We start from the raw sequence: 20,426 nt of genomic DNA, 5'->3' as shown, positions 1-20,426 counted from the left end.
CGAGTGGCACTAGATGACCGATATGCAAACAAGTTTGCCCCTCTTGATAGTACGGCCATCTATCCTAAACCCGGTCATAAACTTCTCTACACACCTATGACCGGTGAAATGAAATGCACTAGGTTATACCTTTGCCTTACGCATTCCATTCCATCTCCTTCAATGTCGATGCAACACATGCACCAACACGATCAACAATGATATGATCCACTTCATATCATCACATGATCATATTGGTTCATCGATCTTGACTCTACTTGCTCCTCACCGTTGCCATCGTCCATCGGCGCCAAGTCTTGCTCAAGCTTCACCGCCACGCGGCCCATCACTCCAAAGCCTTCGACTTGCCCTTCACTCTTGCAACCGGTCCATCAAGCCAAGTCTTGTCTTGATCTTCTCCACCTTGATCACATGACTCAATGTCATGTCTCATGTGCATTTAAGCTCCTTCATCATCACATGTGTGAGCTTTGCAACATCTCCAAGCCATTTTCACCTTCATGGCATATGTTGCTCACACACATATACCTGTGGACTAATCACCTGTGTATCTCACATAAACACAATTAGTCCACCTAAGTTGTCACTCAATTACCAAAACCAAACAAGGACCTTTCAATAGGCCAACTATTAGCTTGAGGGCTATTATAATATTAGTTTCACTGGTAGGTTTGGAACTGCTAGTACCAACCACCTATTAGCAATGTATTATGAGTAGTTGGATCTAAATGACCCCTGCTAATAATTAGGCGTGATTTAACTTGGTGCAATCTTAAAAAAACATATTTTGACCTATAATTTCTCTTATAATATATAATTTATAGGAAGAAGTTTGATCATCAGAAAGTATTTCTAAATACAAATATGATGCAACTACATTTGTAATGCAAACTTTTGATATAAATAGGCTAACTGTTAGCCAAAGATAACAAAGTTGAATTTTGAAACGTGCATGCCTTATATTTGAGGATGGAGGGAGTAATTACTGCCCTGCCACAAATGGATTAGATTGTTGGATGATAAAACTAATTAATGTCCTGCCACAAAATTTGATTCCATGAGCCAGCAATAAATATAAATAGACCAATAATATAATTGATGGTTTACATATAGCCAAGAATGCAACATCTCACAAACAAGATTTAACTCACGATTTATATAGAAACGAGCTAGCTTTCAAAATCATAAAATTCATTGCTTCATTTCTTTGAACTACGAACGCCTCCTAAATACTAGGTTAACAGATCTCGAGATCGATAAAGTAGCCACATATGTCTTTCTATCGACGGGCACGACGTCTACCACTGAAAGAATACCGTCATTAATTTCTAAAATAAATTCAGGAAAAAGCAAGTACATGTATCATGTCGACGACTTTAACTCAAGCAGACACTCCACAAAGACTTTAGCTCTAAGTTTGGGTAATTTTTGGCCTTCAATATTCGAGCACACAAAGAGTTAGCCTGTTGTATGAGACGCCACCTTTGCTTAGCCAGCATGGCTAAATTGAAGGTATGGATGTCCCTAAAACCCAACCCCTCTCTCTTTGGCTTTGTCAAGGTTATCCAGGTGTGCAGGGCTGAAACAGGGCCGGCCCTGAGGGCGGGTGAGCGGGGCGGCCGCCCTGGGCCCCCAATCCCATGGGGCCCCATCCCAGGAATACCTTATTTAAGGCTCAGCAGCGAGCTAGCGAATAGTCTGCGCCGTTGCTAGCCTGCAGGTACAACGCTCTCATGCGAGCTACTTTGCGAACTCGATCTGGTGGGCCCTGAGCAACCATGCTAACTAGCTTTCTTCATCTTCTCCTATTAAACAAGACATGAAAGCCAGAGCAATTTGCTAGTTTCCTTCACTATCTTCTTGCCTCTTCAAAGCGCACATGATTATGCATGCACAAGTACAGTAAAGCTTACATGCTTCCTTTATTTTTAAAAAATATTTTGTACAAAATCTCGTCAAATAGAGAAAAGAAAAAAGTGAGCATGAGTAGATGAATTAATACAATCACGGAGAGATCTATACGTAAGTTTTTTTATAAGAGTAATTCAAGCGTAGAGATCCAAACAAGATGGTGATGGTTGACCGGTTGTTGTCGGGGAACTAGAGTATCTATCATAATTAATGACTTCGCATCGAGAACATCAAAATAAAATTTTAAGGTATTTTATTATATATGAATTGTTTTTTATTTGAATATCGCTTTTGTATATGTAACTAAGCGTTTATCATTAACAAGTTATACGTATAAGTGCTTAGTTCATGTGTATATAAGGGGCCCCTAAATTTTGGTTTCACCCTGGGCCCCTAAAAACACAGGGCCGGCCCTGGGCTGAAAGCCAAGATTCAGATATAGAGGAATACTTTAATATCGACTTAAAATATTATTGACCTTGATGTTGGCTTAAAAAACTATAAAATCAGCTTTAATCTCTTTCTTTTTCTTTGTTTGGGTCAAGTGGTACTCCATCCGTCCTTATACAGTAGTATTTGTCTAAACTGAAGATAAAAAAGGACGTTGTTATAAAACCAACAGGTATCATCATATTTGTTTTATCTGGCCACATAGAATTATACAGAGATATAACTCGAAAAAACACAATAAGAGATGTATTTTATTTTTAGTGGGACTTTTGTTAACTTAGTTGATGGGACTTTTATCTATAATCTCTAGAATTGACTAATGAGGAATACTATAGTATATACTAAGCAACCTTGCTTCCCCTGTCTCCGCCCCGGCCTGAGTCCCTGACCAGCTGATCCGGTGCATCTGTACTAGTTACTCCACTAGTATTTTGCTATCATCGCACTAATTTGATTGCATAATTCTTTGGTCAGATTAAAGCATCCCAATGCAAATGTCGTGATTGTTTCTGCTACTGCTTTAAGCAGGATTTCTTTTCCTACCCTAAAAAGCATCTTCTCCTTCCACCTTTGCATATTCCGCCATATTCGAGTTTGTGGACGCCTTCGTTCTCGATTGTCCAACGTATATCGGAAGTCGCAGGTACCTATCATTCATAGTTTCTTTCTGTATATCGAGGGCATTCATAACTTCTCCTCTCTTATTTATATCCAAAGTATCCCGGCTAAACATAATGGTATCAAACCTAATTCAATTCTATGCCCTTAATTATCTACATCCATGTGAATCTTTCCTAAGAAAATGATTAGTGTGTTGGCCTTAAGGACGTATTATATTACTTTTGTAGAAGAACTTAGAAGCCAAGGTGCTAATTAAAGGGTTTATAGTTTGCAGTCTTAATTAGATTGTTGCTTAGTTTTTTAGAGTTCAATTCATCTGTCTCTTGGACTATTCAATCTCGGTCCTTATAGGTTGTTTTTTTTCGCGAACATGCACATTGCACGTATTTCATAAAAAAGCTCGGCGAGGAAGAGGCACTCGACAAAAAGGAGATGAAGACCGAGACAACAGTCAAGAACAAGCAGGTGAGAGAGTCTACAAGCAATCTAGAGTCTACGAGCTACCATTTTGCAACTCGTAGAAAATGAACTAGGATAGGGTGTCGATCCTAGATACCTATGATCCATGTTAAATTCAAATCTAGAGTCTTACCACGTGCCTGTTTAGTTGCGCTTCATTTTACAAAATTTTTCAAGATTCCCCGTCACATCGAATCTTTGGACGCATGCATGAAGCATTAAATATAAATAAAAAATAAAACTAATTACATAGTTTAGACGAAATTCACGAGACGAATCTTTTAAGCATAATTAGACTATAATTGGACACTAATTGTCAAATAACAACGAAAGCGCTACCATGCCATTTCACCAAAAAATTTGCAAACTAATCAAGGCCCAACAGGCCCAACGACTGCACTCTAGGAGGGATCGATGACCTCCACGCTACTGGAGGGTAGACACGTGTTCTAGTTTCTTACGGTGTGGCATTGGCAAGCACTTAGCACATGGATCGCCATGATATACTACAAAGATTGAATACATGCCTGAGGATGTGCCATACAACTGGATGCCCTCCCAGGGTAGGTGGTGGCATCGGCTGTCTACCACTTTCCCGGTACTCCCATTGTCGTATATTATTTGTACTTCTAAAGTTTGAATTTTGTCCCATAATAAATACACAAATAGCATGAGATCCTATGTGCAGCACTGCCCAAAAATAGCCAGAAGCATATGGACTAGCGTGGGATAAAGAAAAAAAACTGTCACTTCTCATGTGAAGTGGAGCATGTCGGATGTTAATTTTTTCAAAGTGAATTCATATTTGTTGTATCAACTCGAATTAACGTTTATAAATTAATAAAATCCTTCCTTTATAAAAAAAATTGATGAAGCGATTATTTTGGAACGGAGGTACTGCACAAAACAGTCAAATCACTAAATCAGCTTGCAAAAGTCCAGCTTGAAACTAAAAAAGAAAAGAAAAGAAAAAGCTTGCAAAAGTCCAAAACAGAGGCAGGCCCGTAATCAAGTTGCTAGGTGGGCCTCAACTTCCTCTCAGAAAATTGGGCTTCAAGTCTTTCCGCTAGGCCATAACCCGAGTCCGTGTCCGTCTGTGGAACCTAACGCGAGCATCCAGGGAGCCGGAACGTGCGTGCGACATTAGTGCGAGACGGGCGTCCGCAGGTGGCACTGTTTCTCGCTGTCCATGATTTCCGTAGAGACGGCAGCAAAAGCGTTGCCGATGCTGATCCATGTGCCGTTTGGCTGCCAGTTGCCACACACGTAAGTCCGTAAGAAACGGAACGAGCCCGCTCCCGCCGGCCGCCCGTGTCCAGGCCGCAGCGCGCCCCGGGGGCCGGGGCTGGTGCACCGTCACCGACACATTCATGGCTCACGTCCCTCCTTCCCTCGCTTGCCTCCGTTGGTGGCCCCGCCCGCTCACCTACGCATCCGTTGCCGGTCTGCTGCACCTCCAGCCTCGGAGGGGCTCACAAAATGCTCCGATCCAGCCACCATTTCTGTCGAGGCAAGTCTGTTTGATCGATGACTCCGATCCAATACCTCTCCAGATGAGCGTTCTTTGTTGTCCAGTTTCCCTTGTGGGTATTCTTTGTTGCCCAGTTTCACTAGAAGCTCTAACTGTATCAGGCACGGATACATGGATTAGGCGTGCTCTCTCGCATCAGAAGTGTCTAAATTTGATTCATGAAACGTTCAGCATTTCTAGAGGTGGAACGCCCGTTTTTGGACTCGTCTCGTCGTTTTTCGCCGCCTGCTAGTCTGGAGCTCCGGTACTACTAACTACCTGTACCAATGTCGCGTGAGTGGTCAGACCAACAAAATTAATCTTGTACGGAGCAGTTGTGCAAGCATGCTGCTGCTCTAGTGCTCTCCGCGCTACCAAATGGTTGGTAAGCTAAACACGACGGTGGAGCGTGAAAACTAGTACGTACTAGCAAGTGACAAGGGCTCCGCCGGAATCGTTGCACCAAACCAAACCATACGGGCGGGGGGCGCTGGTCGTTGCCTCGCTGCCAAAAGCAGCGCCCGTGTCGTGGCTTTGACCACGATTGCAGGGGCATGCCGCGCGCCGCCCTCGTCATGATCCTCAGGCCTCAGCTCCTCGTGGATGGGTACAGTTGGTGACCAAGCCACATCCACTGCTGCCTGCTGTGCTCATGGCAGGGGCACCGCCGGCAGCCGCTGCCTGTACGGGAAACGGGTGAGGGCGCTCAGCTCCGGCTTTGCTTACTGCTTTCGATTGGGCCGCCGCAGGTCAGTCGCTGGCAAGCGGCTCTCGTGTCCGAATGCGCTGGACTCACCTGGGAATAGGCATGAATTGCCCATATCCGTTTTAGTGCAATGCGTGCTCGTGAGTCGTGACAGTCATACGAGACAGATGCCTGCTTCAACAGACGATGCCATGTACTCCTATTAAGAGATTTTTCGACAGTCTGGATCAGACATAGAGGCCCGTACGTAGTTCGTGTGTTGCATCATGCACGCAAAGATCTGTAGGCGTACAAGTCTGGAAGGGAGGAAAAAGTGAGGTGTAATGAAATCCATGCCGTCGCGAGGTCACACTCACACTGTCACACACACCGGCCAGCCTGATCACTCTCTGTCATCGCATTGCCTCTTCCTGTCTTCCACGTTCAGCGGGCTAGATTGCGATACTACACGGTGGATACGCCTGATACTCAGTCCTGCTTTCATTCAACCAAGCGTCTCTGCGTCTGCAAGTCCTGGGATTTTCTGAACAACGATCAAGGACAACCTGCATAATCGACAAAGGATTTGGATTTGGATTTGATTTTCTTCCCTCAGCTCGATACGCATGGGTTCGCTGTGTTCGAGACTTCGAGTAGGAAAGATCCATTCCTCTCTCTCACATTTTCAATTTCCCAGTCTAGTACGTTGGACCTTACTCAACCCAAAAGACTAGCCTGATAGGTGAGGGTTCTCCCGTCTTATAGGTAAGGGTTCTCCCACCTTATATGTTGTGCTCCCCTACTATATGTTGTGCTCTCCCACCATCGCTACACGATATGGGACTAACCCCAACAATCTTCCCTTTAGTCCCCTTAGTCACATATCGGGGTGCCTCCGCCATATGTGACGCTCGGGATTTTTTTATCGGGTTTAGCTTTTTTATTTTACCATGGGCTCTGATACCGATTGTCCCCAACAATCTCCTCCTTAGTCACACATCGGGGTGCCCTACAATCTCCCCCTTAGTCACACATCCTTAGTCACACATCGGGGTGCCCTAAACCTCAATAATCTCCCCTTTAGTCACACATCGGGGTGCCCCCGCTATATGTGACGCTCGAGATTTTTTTATCGGGTTTAGCTTCACACATCGGGGTGCCCCCGCCATATATGACGCTTGAGATTTTTTTATCGGGTTTAGTTTTTTTATTTTACCATGGGCTCTGTACCAATTGTCCCCAAACAATCTTCCCCTTAGTCACACATCGGGGTGCCCTACAATCTCCCCCTTAGTCACACATAGCTTTTATCGGGTTTAGCTTCACACATCGGGGTGCCCCCGCCATATATGACGCTCGAGATTTTTTTATCGGGTTTAGCTTTTTTATTTTACCATGGGCTCTGTACCAATTGTCCCCAAACAATCTTCTCCAACAATCTTCTCCTTAGTCACACATCGGGGTGCCCTACAATCTCCCCCTTAGTCACACATAGCTTCACACATCGGGGTGCCCCCGCCATATGTGACGCTCGGGATTTTTTTATCGGGTTTAGCTTTTTTATTTTACCATGGACTCTGATACCATCTCCCCCTTAGTCACACACATCAGGATGCCGCTAACGAGCCTGTGCTCCCACAGGTCCCAGGTCCATCGGAGCTACAACATATAAGGTCTTTGGGTCTTACTCAACCCAAAAGACTAGCTTGATAGATGGGGACTTCTTCCGCCTTATATGTTGTACGCTTCCACTATCACTATACGATGTGGGACTAAACCCCAACCTAGCAAACCTGCCATGCAGTCCATGCTGGCATTTGCAAGTGTGTAACTGCCACGTTGTGAGTTGTGATAAACCACACGGTCCACACGCAAAGTGTAAGACAGATGACAGCCACATCCAAACATCCTTGGAGGAAATGGGAAAACGCAACGAACCAAACAAAAGCACTTACTATGTCCAGATGCTGATACTCTCACTGCTGCTGCTCACGCCTACCACGCCATGCATCACAGTCAACAGAAGGTTCCAAGACATGTGGATCACCTCAACTCGACTACGTTTACACCCCGGCGATCCAGCGGTACATCACCATGAACGCCGTCTCCTCCTCCTCCTCATCGGACCCCGGCGCCGCCGACATGTCCGCGGCCTCCGCGTCCCACAGCCACGGCTCTTCCTGCCGCTGCTGCTGGCCCTGCCCCTGGCTCCAGCGCGAGCTCCACCGCTCCGAGAACGTGTAGGCGGACGACGCCAGCCGGTCCACGTACTCCCGCAGCCACCCGCGCGAGGAGCCCGCCGCCTCGGCCACCGTCTCGCCAGGAGGCGGCGCCGCCGGCGCCGACCCCTCCTCGGCCGAAGGCTTCTCCATCTCCTCCTTGACGGCGCTGGATTCCCTCGCGGTGATGCGCGCGACGCGGGACACCACGGCTTCCACCTCCTCGTCGATTTGGTAGTCGAAGGAACCGAGCGAGTAGGTGCGGGTGCTGTTCCTGTTCCTGTCCCCGTTCCCACCGGCCGCCGCGGGCGAGCCGCGGCTGCTGCTGACGGTGCCGATCTCGACGAGGAAGCTCGAGCCGGACCGGTCCCTGCTGGTCCTCGGCGACGGCGGCGGCCGCTGCTGCGCGGCGGCGGCGAGCATGGCGGAGAGCGAGGGGTGCGGGAGCGCGACGACGGCGGCGCGGCAGAGCGGGCAGGACGGCGTGGTGCGCAGCCAGGCGTCGACGCAGGCGGCGTGGAACGCGTGGCGGCACGCGGGCAGCAGCCGCAGCTCGGCGTGGGGCGTGAACGGCGACAGGCAGACGGCGCAGTCGGGCGAGCTCTTGGGGAGCGCCGCCAGCGCCGACGCCACCGTGAACAGCGGCAGCGAGTCGATCAGCCGCTGCTTCGCGTCGTCGCCCGCCGCCGTTGCCTTCTTCCCTGCGTCGCCTGGAGCAGCCGCGGTAGCGGCAGGCCTCGCCACGGACGCGTCCGCCGTACTCCCCACCGAGCCCGCCTCGTCGCGGTGGGTCCGCGGGAGCGGAGGTCCAGACGACGACGACGAGGAGCGGTCGGAGAGGAAGCGGAGCAGGAGGTGGATGGAGACGGCGGCGAGGAACACGAAGGCGAGCAGCGCGGCGATGATCATGAACGAGGGGAGGAAGGACGAGGACGCGGAGTAGGGGGAGGTGCCGCCGACTGCACCGGCGGGAGGCGGCTGTAGAGACGGGGAGGAGGAGGAGGAGGACATGGCGAGCGAGGCTAGCTGCCTAGACAGGGACGATGGGTTTCACCGCGTGACCCGGGACAGGGATGCCGCAGCTTTTATTCGCGCCGATCTTTGGAGTGCGTGGCACGGTGCGGTGGTGCCGAAACAGAGGCCGGCGCGCGCGGGGGAGTAAACAGTGGTTGCCGCCTTGCCGGGTGTGCTCAGCTCGGTCAGTCACTCCGATCCCATGCTGCCGGAGGTCACTCCGCAACTGCACAGCTACACTGAACAGACAAGGCCCGATTGCGTAAAACTGATCTCTACTCTTTCTTAACAACTACTCCTACGCCTGTATAATCCATCCCAGGGAACTAATGAATGTTAGCACATCCATCCATGCATCGACGGAGATGGAGTGCCACAGTGACCGACGAGCATTGATTGCAGTACATGGAGCCATCAATCCGACCGAATCCATCGCAAAACACTCGATCAGATCGACAGCATTACGGCTGTAGGTACGTATCGCACCGTAGATGCTGTGCTGCTGTATTCCACCAAACTACAGCATTAGCGGAAGCCTAGCTATAAAAGCCGTCGGATCCGGAGACGTACCAATAGGTAGCGTAAAGCGCCACCGCGTGCGCGTATTGTCGACTGATCATCGTACTATACACATGCTGTAATGCCACAAAAAAATCATTCGCGTGTGCAATACAAGCAGGTATACCCTCTGTAAATTATTGTAAAACACGTCGCAGTTCGTGGGTCACTTGCATCCTTATGATGAGTAATGACGTGCCATCATCTGACAATTGCAAGAACATCTCTGACCTAGAGCTTAGAGGGAGAGAAGGAAAACGATGGAGGGAGAAGGAAAATGTTACTCTACATCATGACAGATGCGCGTGTGGCATTTCTAGAAATGAGTCGGAGGTCCATGATTAGCTCTGCATTTAGTCACTTTGATCCACCGGCGGCACCACATGTACATAGGCCGTGCAGATGAGAGGAGTATTGATTTTTTGTACCGATCAGTAATCAGTAGATTAGCAGTACTGGTGGTTGACAATTGATAGGCGTATTCAATAACATACTCCACATGGCCCCGCATCACTCTCCTCCTCTGGGGCGACTCGGGCGGCACCAAGTACTGTCGCCGCCGGTTCCCTCCCCCACGCCTCCTCAGCCCGGTCGCCGCCGGAGTTCGACGCCGAGGGTCCGGCGTGGAACAAGGAAGGCAGCGGCTGGGATTCCTCCCTCCCTCTCTCCTCTCTCTAGGTGGAGCACTTCGTCGGCGGCGAGGAGTGCATGGGGCGACAGTCGGCGGCGCTTCTCCGGCCACGGTATGGCCGGATTCGGTACCCAGCCGCCCGGATTTGTCGCCTCCGAGCTGGGGCTGGGTCGTTGGTGGAGTGGAGGAGCTGGTGGCGTTGGGGGCGGCCATGGCGAGTGGTCTGTCTCGCCGGGCTGCAGCTCTTCATCTTCTTCACCGGCTCCGGCAGTCTCTGGTCGATGCGGGCGCGGCAGTGGCTGCAGCAAGGGCCCGTGCGCCTGCACGGGCGTGGCGACGAGGCTGCTCTAGCACCCCTTTCTCTGGATCCGGCCATTCCACGACTGCAGCTGCCACTGTCCATGCGGATCCGGCCGGAACTCGCTTGTGCAGGCGGCGATGCAGCGTGGGGCGGAGGTGGAGGGCAGGGGTGGCGTGACTTCAAGGCCCTCTGTTTCGATTGTGCTGGATGTGGGCGAGCAAGGGCGAAAGCCATGTCGGATCCGCCGGCAAGATGGCGTCGACGCCTTCAGGCGTCGTCTTCCTCCTTGGAGGCGCTGTCATGGTGTTTTCCCACTCCGGCCGACTGCAGAGGTGTGTCGGCTGTGCTATGGTGGCATGGCCGACACCGGCTTGCTAGGATGAGTGCCGGTGACGTCGTGTGGTGTGGCTGACAGTAGCCAAGCAGGGGCTGAAAGTGCAATCAAGCCCTAATTATGGGTTTTAGTAATAATAACCACGCAATTAGAGAACTAATGAGATTTATCGAGATGACAAGCAGGGAATTCATGTTCGAGGATGCTACACGAAATGGAGGAGCCCCTAATTACAAATATAGATGGCTTCAACCTCAGAGAAGATTTAAATTCAATTATATTTTAAATTTGAGTATAGAAAAGGCCCGTACTATAAAGAGGGACACAATGCTTAAGCTAATATGTGCTACCAAGTGCTCAAACATACATATGCATCCTTAGATTCATAGCCAAGACAGTCTGCACTTTACTATTACCCTTGCTGTCTTGCGTGGTGCGGCATTGCCGTAGTGCGGCACTGCCGCACTTTGAGCCAAGGCACTGCCACGACTTAAGTGACCGTTGGGGGCTAAGGGGTATTTATACCCTTCCCCTTCCTCCCCAATGGCTCTCTGCCTCTTCTTCCTCACTCTAGCTAGTCCAAAACAGAAATGAGCCTCTCTCTCTCCCTCCATTGTTGACCTTGAGCCCTCAAGCAAATCTATTAATTTTCCCATCAATCCTTGAGAGAAAAGGGTCCAAAACTCGATTAGAGAGCAGCTCCATTGATTTTCTAACTCAAAAGAGCACTTGGTTCACATTTTATTCGGCGGTTGTGTTTGTTACTCTTGGAGCTTGGCTCCTAGCCGGCTAGAGCGTCGCCCGTGGAGCTTGCCAACTTGTGTGGCAGCCCCAGATGGGTTGTAACCATCTCTCGAAGCTAGTAAACTCATCCCTTATCTCAAGAGTTAAGTCTCTTCACTTGAGAACGAGGAAGGGTTGGAAAGCCCTAAGCCTTAGTGGCTAACCTCAACAACGTGGAGGTAGACAAGCCTTGGTGGTGAGCCAAACCACAGGATAAATCATTGTGTCACTTGTGCTTGATTTATATTACTTGCATTTCATATTATTGGTTGAGGTGATTTCTAGGGTTTCTAGTCGATCTACTTGTGTGTGGTGTTCCTACAACTTCTAGCCCTTGATATGTGACTGTCATACATGCAGTAGGCTGAGAAATTTCTCTGATCTAAGTTTCCATTCACTAATTTTGAACTGTGACTTAAAGTTGTCTGTAGGTGCGGCAGTGCCGCTGTTCTGGTCCGACAGTGCCGCATGGTGAATTTGATAAAAGTTTGAGTGTTTATTTTGACATGCCTATTCACCCCCCCTCTTGGCCAACCAGAGATCCTACAAGTGGTATCAAAGCAGGTTACCTCATATACGCTTCACCGCGTGAGGTATGGAGCCCGGAGGAGGAACTAGTGGCATGAAGCGGGTGGATGTTGACACAGACAGCAGCGAGCTAAGCACGTCAACAGCAAGCAACACCACGCTACCACATCTTGAGGCTAGCGATGCCGAAGGAGCTCTCAAAGAGAATGAGAGAAGAAGGAAAAGAAGAAAGAAAGCTAAAAAGAGAATCAAGAGAGAAGAAGAGGAGCAGCGGTCAGAGGAGAAGAAGCAAAGGAAAGAAGAAAGAAGGCTCAAGAGAGAAGCAAGAAGAAAAAGAAGAGAAGCTAGGAAGAAGGAAGAAGAAGAGAAGGCAACAAGTGCATCATCAAGCATATCAAGTAGTTCTGAAGATAGAGATGATGATGAGTCATACCAAGTGTCAAAGGGGAACAAGAAGGAGAAGAAAGGAAAGGGTAAGGCCGACAACAACAAATATGTCGCCGTATCCTTTAACTATTCTTCTATTCCTATGACTAACCATGATCAGAGGTCTTTCATCAATGTGCCCGCAGGCAAGTTACCTTATTTCAATGGGACTAACTTTGCCAAGTGGAAGCACTTGATGAGAGCCTATCTTATTGGTCTTTACCCTGGCATTTGGGAGATTGTTTGCAATGGATTTGAGCCATCGGTTGATCCCAAGAACCCAACACTAGAAGAGATGAGAATCATTCACCTCAATGGTCAAGTCACAAGTGTGTTGCTTAGTGCCTTCGATGGTGATGAGTACAATAGAGTGATTGGAGTTGATATTGCCAAGCAAATATGGGACACTTTGCACCTAGCACATGAAGGGGTTGATAAAGTGAGAAAGGTAAGAATTAATTTGTTGATGTCAAAGCTCAACCGGTTTATAATCTTGGATGGAGAGGGGCCATAAGATATGTTTGATAGATTAATGACAATGGTGGGCAAGATTAGAGGCTATGGTTGTGATGAGCTAGATGATCATAAAGTTGTTAAGATTATGTTGGATGCTTATTCACCTAGAAATAAAGCCATAGTTACTCTAATTAGAGAAAAGAAGAAGTTTGAGTACTTCACACCAAATGATGTGCTTGGGAGAATCTTGATATTTGACATGCAAAGAGAAGAAGCAAATAAGAGGAAGAAACTTGGAGAATTGCAAGCAAAGCTAGAGGGCATCAAGATCAAAGATGTAGCTCTCAAGGCCAACAAATCAAGCAAGCAAAGCTCTACAAACAAGTCCAAGATCAACCAACAAGCTTCAACTAGCAAGCCCAAAGCAAGCAAGCAAGTTCAAGAAAGAATAGAGACCGCATCATCTTCAAGTGAAAGTGAACATGATGATGATCAATATGAGAAGATTGATGATGTTGCTCTCTTTATGAAGAGATTTCACAAGGGGCTAAAGAAGCAAGGCTACAAGGTAGTGAAGAGAAGTTTTCCAGACAAGAAAAAGAGGACATGCTACAATTGTGGAAGCACCGATCACTTCATTGCCAAGTATCCATATGAGATCAAGGACAATAAATACAAGAAGGACAATAAAGAGGAGAAGACCGACCATAGAAAGAGCAAGAAGTACATGGGAGAGGCTCATATTGGGCATGAATGAGACTCAACTAGAGAGAGCATAAGTGAGGAAGATGAGAAGGTTGCAACCGTTGCTATTCATAAGTCATCCCCTACACCAAGGCTCTTCAACATGTCCAACGATGGCACTACTCCCCTTATATTTGTCTCATGGCAAAGGGTGAGAAGGTAAAATCCAAATCGAAGGCTAAATCTCCTCCACCTCCTAGTGATATCTCTAGTAGTGGTATTAGTGATATCTCTAGTGATGATGAATCTAATGATGAAGAAATAAACATGATAACTAAAAATTTGGATGAAAAGACCAAATTATTCATCACTAAGCTAATAGAGGATTTAGAGAGTGCCCAAGCCGAGCTAGAATCTAGAGAAGAGACTCTTATCCAATAAGAGGATCTCTACATTGCTAGCAAAGAAGTTGTTGCATTAGAGAGAAGTGAGGTAGAATCCTTGCGCAAGGCTTTGGCCAAAGAGCAAGAGGACCATGCTATTACAAAGAAAGCAAATAAAGCTCTCAAGAAAAAGTATTGTGACTTAGATGAAAAGCACAAAGAACTTGAGATATAATATGGCATTCTTTGGGATAGCACCTTACATCTCTATAAGGCAAAGGAAACCTCTACTCCCTCCACTAGTCAATGTTGTGGAAAATGTTTTAATCTTGATTTGAAAGCCTATTCTACTAACCTTGCAAACATGGAGGCTATGATAAAGGAGATTGCTAGGCTAAATGAAATCATTAGAAAAGGGTGGATGGGTGAGACCCAATCCAATGACAAGAAGAATGATGAATCAAAAGGGCCATAATTCAAGCAAGGAAGGCATCCCTCAATCAAGCATGAGCTTGGACACACAAAAGGAGCCAAGACAAATAGAAGAAGGATAGTGAATGGCTATGAATGTGTGTAGTTTGAGAGGAATGGCAAAATTGGTACAGATCAGCCTACACAGACCATGGCAGTGCAGCATCCCCGAGCAGCAGTGTCGCGCCCTGCAAAAGTAGGAAGGCTACCAATTCTGTTCCTAATTAAACTAAGCCCAAGAAGAAGGTGTATCAGGAGAAACATGTTTTCTAGAAGCATAAAGAATCAGTGTGGGCCACCAAGAATAAGTATGCCTATCAACCAAAGACTTATGCACCTTGACAAAGCTTGACATCATGCTTTGTTTTGAGGAACAACAATAGTGGGAAAGTGGTTGCAAAATATGTTGGAAAGGAACCAACATATATAGGAATACTTCTATTTTGATTTCTAAGGTTCTTGTGACTAACATGCAAGGCCCCAAGTCAAATTAAGGACCTAAATCTAGCAACTAAACTTATTTTGTAGGTATACTACTCTAGTGGATCAAGTTGGGTGCTTGATAGTGGATGTACAAATCATATGACCAAAGAAAGGAGTATGTTCTCATCATATTCTCCGATGACACACTCAAATGAAAATATTGTCTTTGGAGACAATTCAAAAGGGGATATGATTGGTCTCGGTAGAGTTGCTATAACCCTTGAGCATTCAATTACAAATGTATTACATGTTGATTCGTTAAGTTACAATTTGTTGTCCGTTTCTCAATTGTGTGTGATGGGCTACAATTATCTCTTTTCGGATAAGGGTGTAGAAGTCTTTAGAAGAGATGATTCCTCTATTGTCTTTACAGGTCAATTAAAGAACAAGCTTTACTTAGTTGATTTCAACAAAAGTAAAGCTAAGCTTGAGACTTGTTTAGTGGCAAAATCTAGCATGGGTTGGCTTTGGCATCGCCGACTAGCCCATGTTGGGATGAGGAACTTGACCAAACTTCTAAAAGATGAACACATCCTTGGACTAATGTTTACACCAAAATTTAGGAGATGAATTATAGGGACTCGAAAGCTCCCAAAGATCATATCATCAAGGAATTGATTGCATGAAGGTCGGTATCAGCCAATTCGAATGCAGCACTAGAATCGGTTTTCTTCAGATAGCGCCAGCAGATAACGACAAAAGCTACGATCGGCGCCGGGAAAAATCATGTTGGACTCTACAAAAAGGAAAAGATTAGAGTCTAAGTTATCTTAAATTAGAAATGTTTTCTCTTAGGCCAAGAAATTATAATGAGTCGTGCTTAAGTAGGATTCATGCCTGGGTTCCAGGTATAAATATTGGACTCCGGCTATTATAAAGGACACACAATCAATCAAATACAAGTTACTTACTTTTTTTGGCTCTGGCCACCCCTTAGGAGTAGGAGTAGAGTAGATCTCGACGAGTTCTTCAGCAAGTACGGCCGTATCAATCTAGTCGACCTCCACTGCTTGTCTGTAAGTACCATCATGGCTTATACTTTTGTTAATACGGCTGCATCGATCCGATCGACCTCCACCATGACTCTGGTATAAGCTAGTTATCGACTCTTATCTAGTTCAAGTAAGGTTGCATCAATTCGGTCGACCTCCACTGCTTGAACTAGACTAAGGTCAAGTTATCGGCTCTATCTAAGGGTGGCGTTCCTTTGGATAGATTTATTAAGTTACTGATATTCCTTATTGCCTCCATTATTTATTTGATTACAGCAATATCACTTTGCCCGATTGGGATTGATCTAGATCGGCCTTATATCATTTTAACCCATCGTTTGTTAATCTAAATTTGATCCAATCTGTACTCTAAACGATGAGTTATATTTTATCGATTGTTTTATATCAATCTTGATCATGCATAGTATGCGGTTAAGGCATGTCTGATCTTGAGTAGATCTATTGGCTAGTGAAAACCGTTCCATGGCCCGTTATCACTGCCTATGTGATTCTACCTCACACCCCACTATTAGCACCATGGAGTGGGGATCGTTATTTGGTAGATCTGTTCCTGATAGGGCATGACCTTAACTGTGCGTTATGCCTGAATCGGCTATTTTAGCCGATATCGAGTGCTTTCACGAACAGTTCATGTCATGAGACCGTTGAAGTAAAGATAGGTTGAAAGATGTGTTAGCCCTATGATCTTATTATTGTATTATGGCCTACATGATTCTGCCCCATGCTCTACTGATATTAGTAATAAGGTAGGGTCGTCGAATCTATTGTTGTTTCTATGGCCTGCATGATTCTGTCTCATGCCCCACTGGTCATAGCGATAGATGAGATCTAATACGTTCATTAGATTTATCTTTATTAAATGGTTAAATGATGGTGAGTTGTTTCTTTTATATAAAAGGGATTCGGTTACCTGCAGTCATTGACTTAGCATAAACTAATTATTGTTGACATCTTATTGCCATTGCCTAATATTTGTCTAAATAACGATATTCATCCTAAATGATAACCGATTCCTCTTACACAACCCCATGAGCTTTAACTGATTTATTCTTATGAGTATGTTGGAATTGACTCTTTAGTCGATCTCCTTTCATATCGGCTCTTAGAGCTGCACATTCGGGACTATCTAGCAACACCGACATGTTTCACCTTAAATTACTGATTAGCTTTCTCTCCTTGTTAATTGCAGGATCAAATTGATTGGCATGTCTTGGGAGGAGTATGTAGGATCGACCACCCCTGTGTTGAAACCAGGTGGATCTACAACTCCATCGAGCAGACCCTTCTGGCTTGCTTATGTGCCCTCAGCATGGGATGAAATTTCCATGTCGACACACGTTCTTGGCATGCCTGGTGGGACCCCACAATCGTCATGGCGGTTCACAACAACAACGACATCCTTATGGTACACTATGAAGATCTACCTGATGGAGATAAAGATGTCATCGGCAAAGCTATAGAAGAATTTCACAACAAGTGTTTGTTGTCCTACACCAAAATATGTGACAACACAATTGTTCAGAAATATCCACTACCAAGAGTTTTATTACACGGATAGACAGATACAGTTGAAGCTGAAGACAAGCGTTTCTTTACGAAAATTGTAAACAAATATGTTCGTGATGCCATTCAAGCCATAATGAAGCTTTCTTGGACACATTCCATGACGCCATGAAAGGGGTGTTTCATGAGTTTCTAGTTGGTCAGGTTGGGCCGGCTTACTACAATATTCCACATCCATCAACCCAAGGGACTAATCAAGTCGGTACTAGTCATCAAGAAGCAGCACAAGCTGGTAATGGTGATGTCTAGGTAGTTCAGAGTCCATCTAAACAAGCTTAAGGTACTACTATGAATCAGACACAATATAATCTTGGATCGTCAGTGCAGCATATGCAACAGCTAGCAGAGCAAGGTTAGAACCAGGTAATTAATTTTGGCACATCGGGCCACATACCGTCGTTGGCTCAAAAAATAGCACCATCTATTCAAAGGATTCATAGAGATATAGATCCTCATGTCTATAATTAGAGACTTTAAGCAGCAAACCAGCAAAGGACCCAGTAGATAGAGATTCTACAAGGGTATCATTATGGCATAGATTATAACACCCTTCACATGATTTCAAATCCAGGGTATCAAGTCATACAGGATTTCAATCTATAGATGGGTCAGCTGGTGTAGAGAAATCCAAATTCACATGCTAACGAGTTGTTGCTAAAGGTGATCGAGATGATGAAGAATCAGTTCGGTCTAAAGCCAAAAGGGCTACCTTTTCATACAAACACCTATATCCAGAATGATATGATTTGGTCGCTCTTCCTGCAAATTATAGGCTTCCAGAGTTTGCTAAGTTCACTGGCTAAGACAGTACAAACACAATAGAACATGTTAGTTAGTAATCTTACACAATTGGGCGAGGCATCAGTTGAGGAGGCCCATTGAGTTCGTTTCTTCTCCTTATCCCTATTAGGGCCAGCCTTCACTTGGTTTTCATCACTGCCGGTCAACTCCATTGTCAATTGGGCTGATCTGGAAAAGAAATTTCATACATATTTTTTATACTGGGACTGGAGAAAAGAAGATTACCGATCTAACAACTATAAGGCAGAAGACTAATGAATCGGGCACTGAGTTTCTTTAGAGGTTCCGAGAGACTAGGAACTTATGCTTCTCATTAAACTTGGCTGATGATTAGCTAGCTGCTTTAGCCATTCAAGGAATGCTACCAATGTAGAAAGAAAAACTGCTAGGACAAGAATTTGATAACTTGGGTCAATTGGCTCAACGAGTGGCAGCGCTCAATAGCCAATTCTAGAGTATACATAGAGATACCTGATTTCAGAAGAGTACCACAGTGGCCAAAGCTTATAATCCATACTCAGTCGATGACGGCTATGAAGATGAAGAAGAAGAGGTTGCTGTGGCTGAATGGAATTAAGGCAAAAAGACAGTAATAGTGCCAAATCCTTAGGGAAGAGGAGTCAAGGAGAGCTATGACTTTGATGTCACAAAATCAGACAAACTCTTCGATTTCTTGCTTGAGAAGGGACAGATCAAGTTGCTCGATAATCATGTTATGTTGCCCCCTGATCAATTGAAGAATAAAAAGTTCTACAAGTTCCATAACGCTACCTCTTATTCTACTAATGAATGCAGAATTTTCTGGTAGCATATACAGAGGGCTATTCAGCAAGGAAGACTCAAATTTGGTACACCTTAGAAAATGAAAGTTGATGATAATCCTTTCCCAAGAGATCAAAACATGGTTGATGCTATGTTGCTTAAAGGAAAGACTAAGGTCCTAACATCAACCAAATCAAGAGAAGCTAGAACAGTCGATCCCAAGAGGCAAATATCGGCCGACGAATACAGGGAAATTAAAAGACATCGCGGCAAGCAAAAGAGCCGATATGAGCAGGGAGAAACGTCAAAAGAAGGGCGACAAAGCAGCGAGTTACATATTGAATTCTATTGAATAAATGGCAGTGACAGAAGGAAAATGATTATCAGCGTTGGTTGGAAAAGCAAGAATACTAGCGTCAATAGAAAAAAGAGAGGTACGAAAGAAAGCAAACTGAATTGTATTGGAATTGTCCTTTCTTCAGACATTGCTGGAACAAAGGTTTGAAGTTGCCTACCAGGAGTAACTGTCCAGAGTGCAGCGATCAGTGTTGGGAGTTTAGGCAATCTCAAGCCAACCGCCGAACTATCCATGCTCAAGTTGCATATCACCATAATAACATGGATCGACGCTTAAAAATGGAAGTGTTCATAATCGGCTAGGAAAAAGAGTTGTTGATCAAGATTGGGCTAATTATGAAGAAGAAGGCAACGAGAGAGAATATGTTTGGCAGGAAGGCCAATGGTGTCTAGGAGGTTTGATAAGAAGCTAGAAGAGAAGGGTTCAATGCCTGAGGAACAGAGAGTTGGAACAGGCTCAGGCATCTAGTAAACCTCGAGCATGGTGTGCTAAGCAAACAGCCGATAGAAAGCAACCATCGGCTGATATTCAAATGGCTTTTCTGTTGCCATCAGAATTTAGAACTCCGACAGATCAAGAAGTTTATTCGAATTTTGATGAATCGAAGTATAAAGAGATAGTTGCCAAGCTGATGGTTATACAACAGGCTATATTTGATAAACCAGTCAAGCATCGGCACTTAAAAGCTTTATATGTAAAAGGTTTGGTTGATGGGAAGCCGATGAACAAGATGTTGGTGGACAGAGGTGCTTCTGTCAATCTCATGCATTACACCACTTTTCATAAACTTGGCAAGGGATCAGGAGATCTGATGGAGACTAACATGATGCTTAAGGATTTTGGAGGTAATGCGTCTAAGACTCGGAGGGCAATAAACATCGGACTAACAATCAGGAGTAAGACTCTGCTCACCACATTCTTCGTCATCGATGGAAAATGGTTGTACAGTTTGCTCCTTAGTCATAATTGGATTCATGCAAACTATTGTGTACCATCGATCATGCATCAGTGTTTGATTCAAT

At 45.7% G+C, this 20,426-nt stretch overlaps 1 protein-coding gene across 1 annotated transcript; it reads right to left on the bottom strand.

Moving 5' to 3' along the window:
* Nucleotides 1-7,305: 7,305 nt before the first annotated feature.
* Nucleotides 7,306-9,284, bottom strand: LOC136494404 (E3 ubiquitin-protein ligase ATL4-like). The gene has a single exon (XM_066490570.1). The coding sequence runs from the start codon at nt 8,864-8,866 to the stop codon at nt 7,700-7,702; it is 1,167 nt and encodes a 388-aa protein (XP_066346667.1). The 5' UTR covers nt 8,867-9,284; the 3' UTR covers nt 7,306-7,699.
* Between the last annotated feature and the right edge of the window lie 11,142 nt (nt 9,285-20,426).

This window comes from Miscanthus floridulus, chromosome 11 (assembly GCF_019320115.1).
Source record: "Miscanthus floridulus cultivar M001 chromosome 11, ASM1932011v1, whole genome shotgun sequence".
Lineage (NCBI taxonomy): Eukaryota > Viridiplantae > Streptophyta > Magnoliopsida > Poales > Poaceae > Miscanthus > Miscanthus floridulus.
The sequence above is the reverse complement of the archived record's forward strand: the minus strand, read 5'-3'. Positions and strand labels throughout refer to the sequence as shown.

What these genes read in the sequence shown, in the direction of transcription:
- LOC136494404 (XM_066490570.1), bottom strand. Translation starts at nt 8,866, where the DNA reads ATGTCCTCCTCCTCCTCCTCCCCGTCTCTACAGCCGCCTCCCGCCGGT.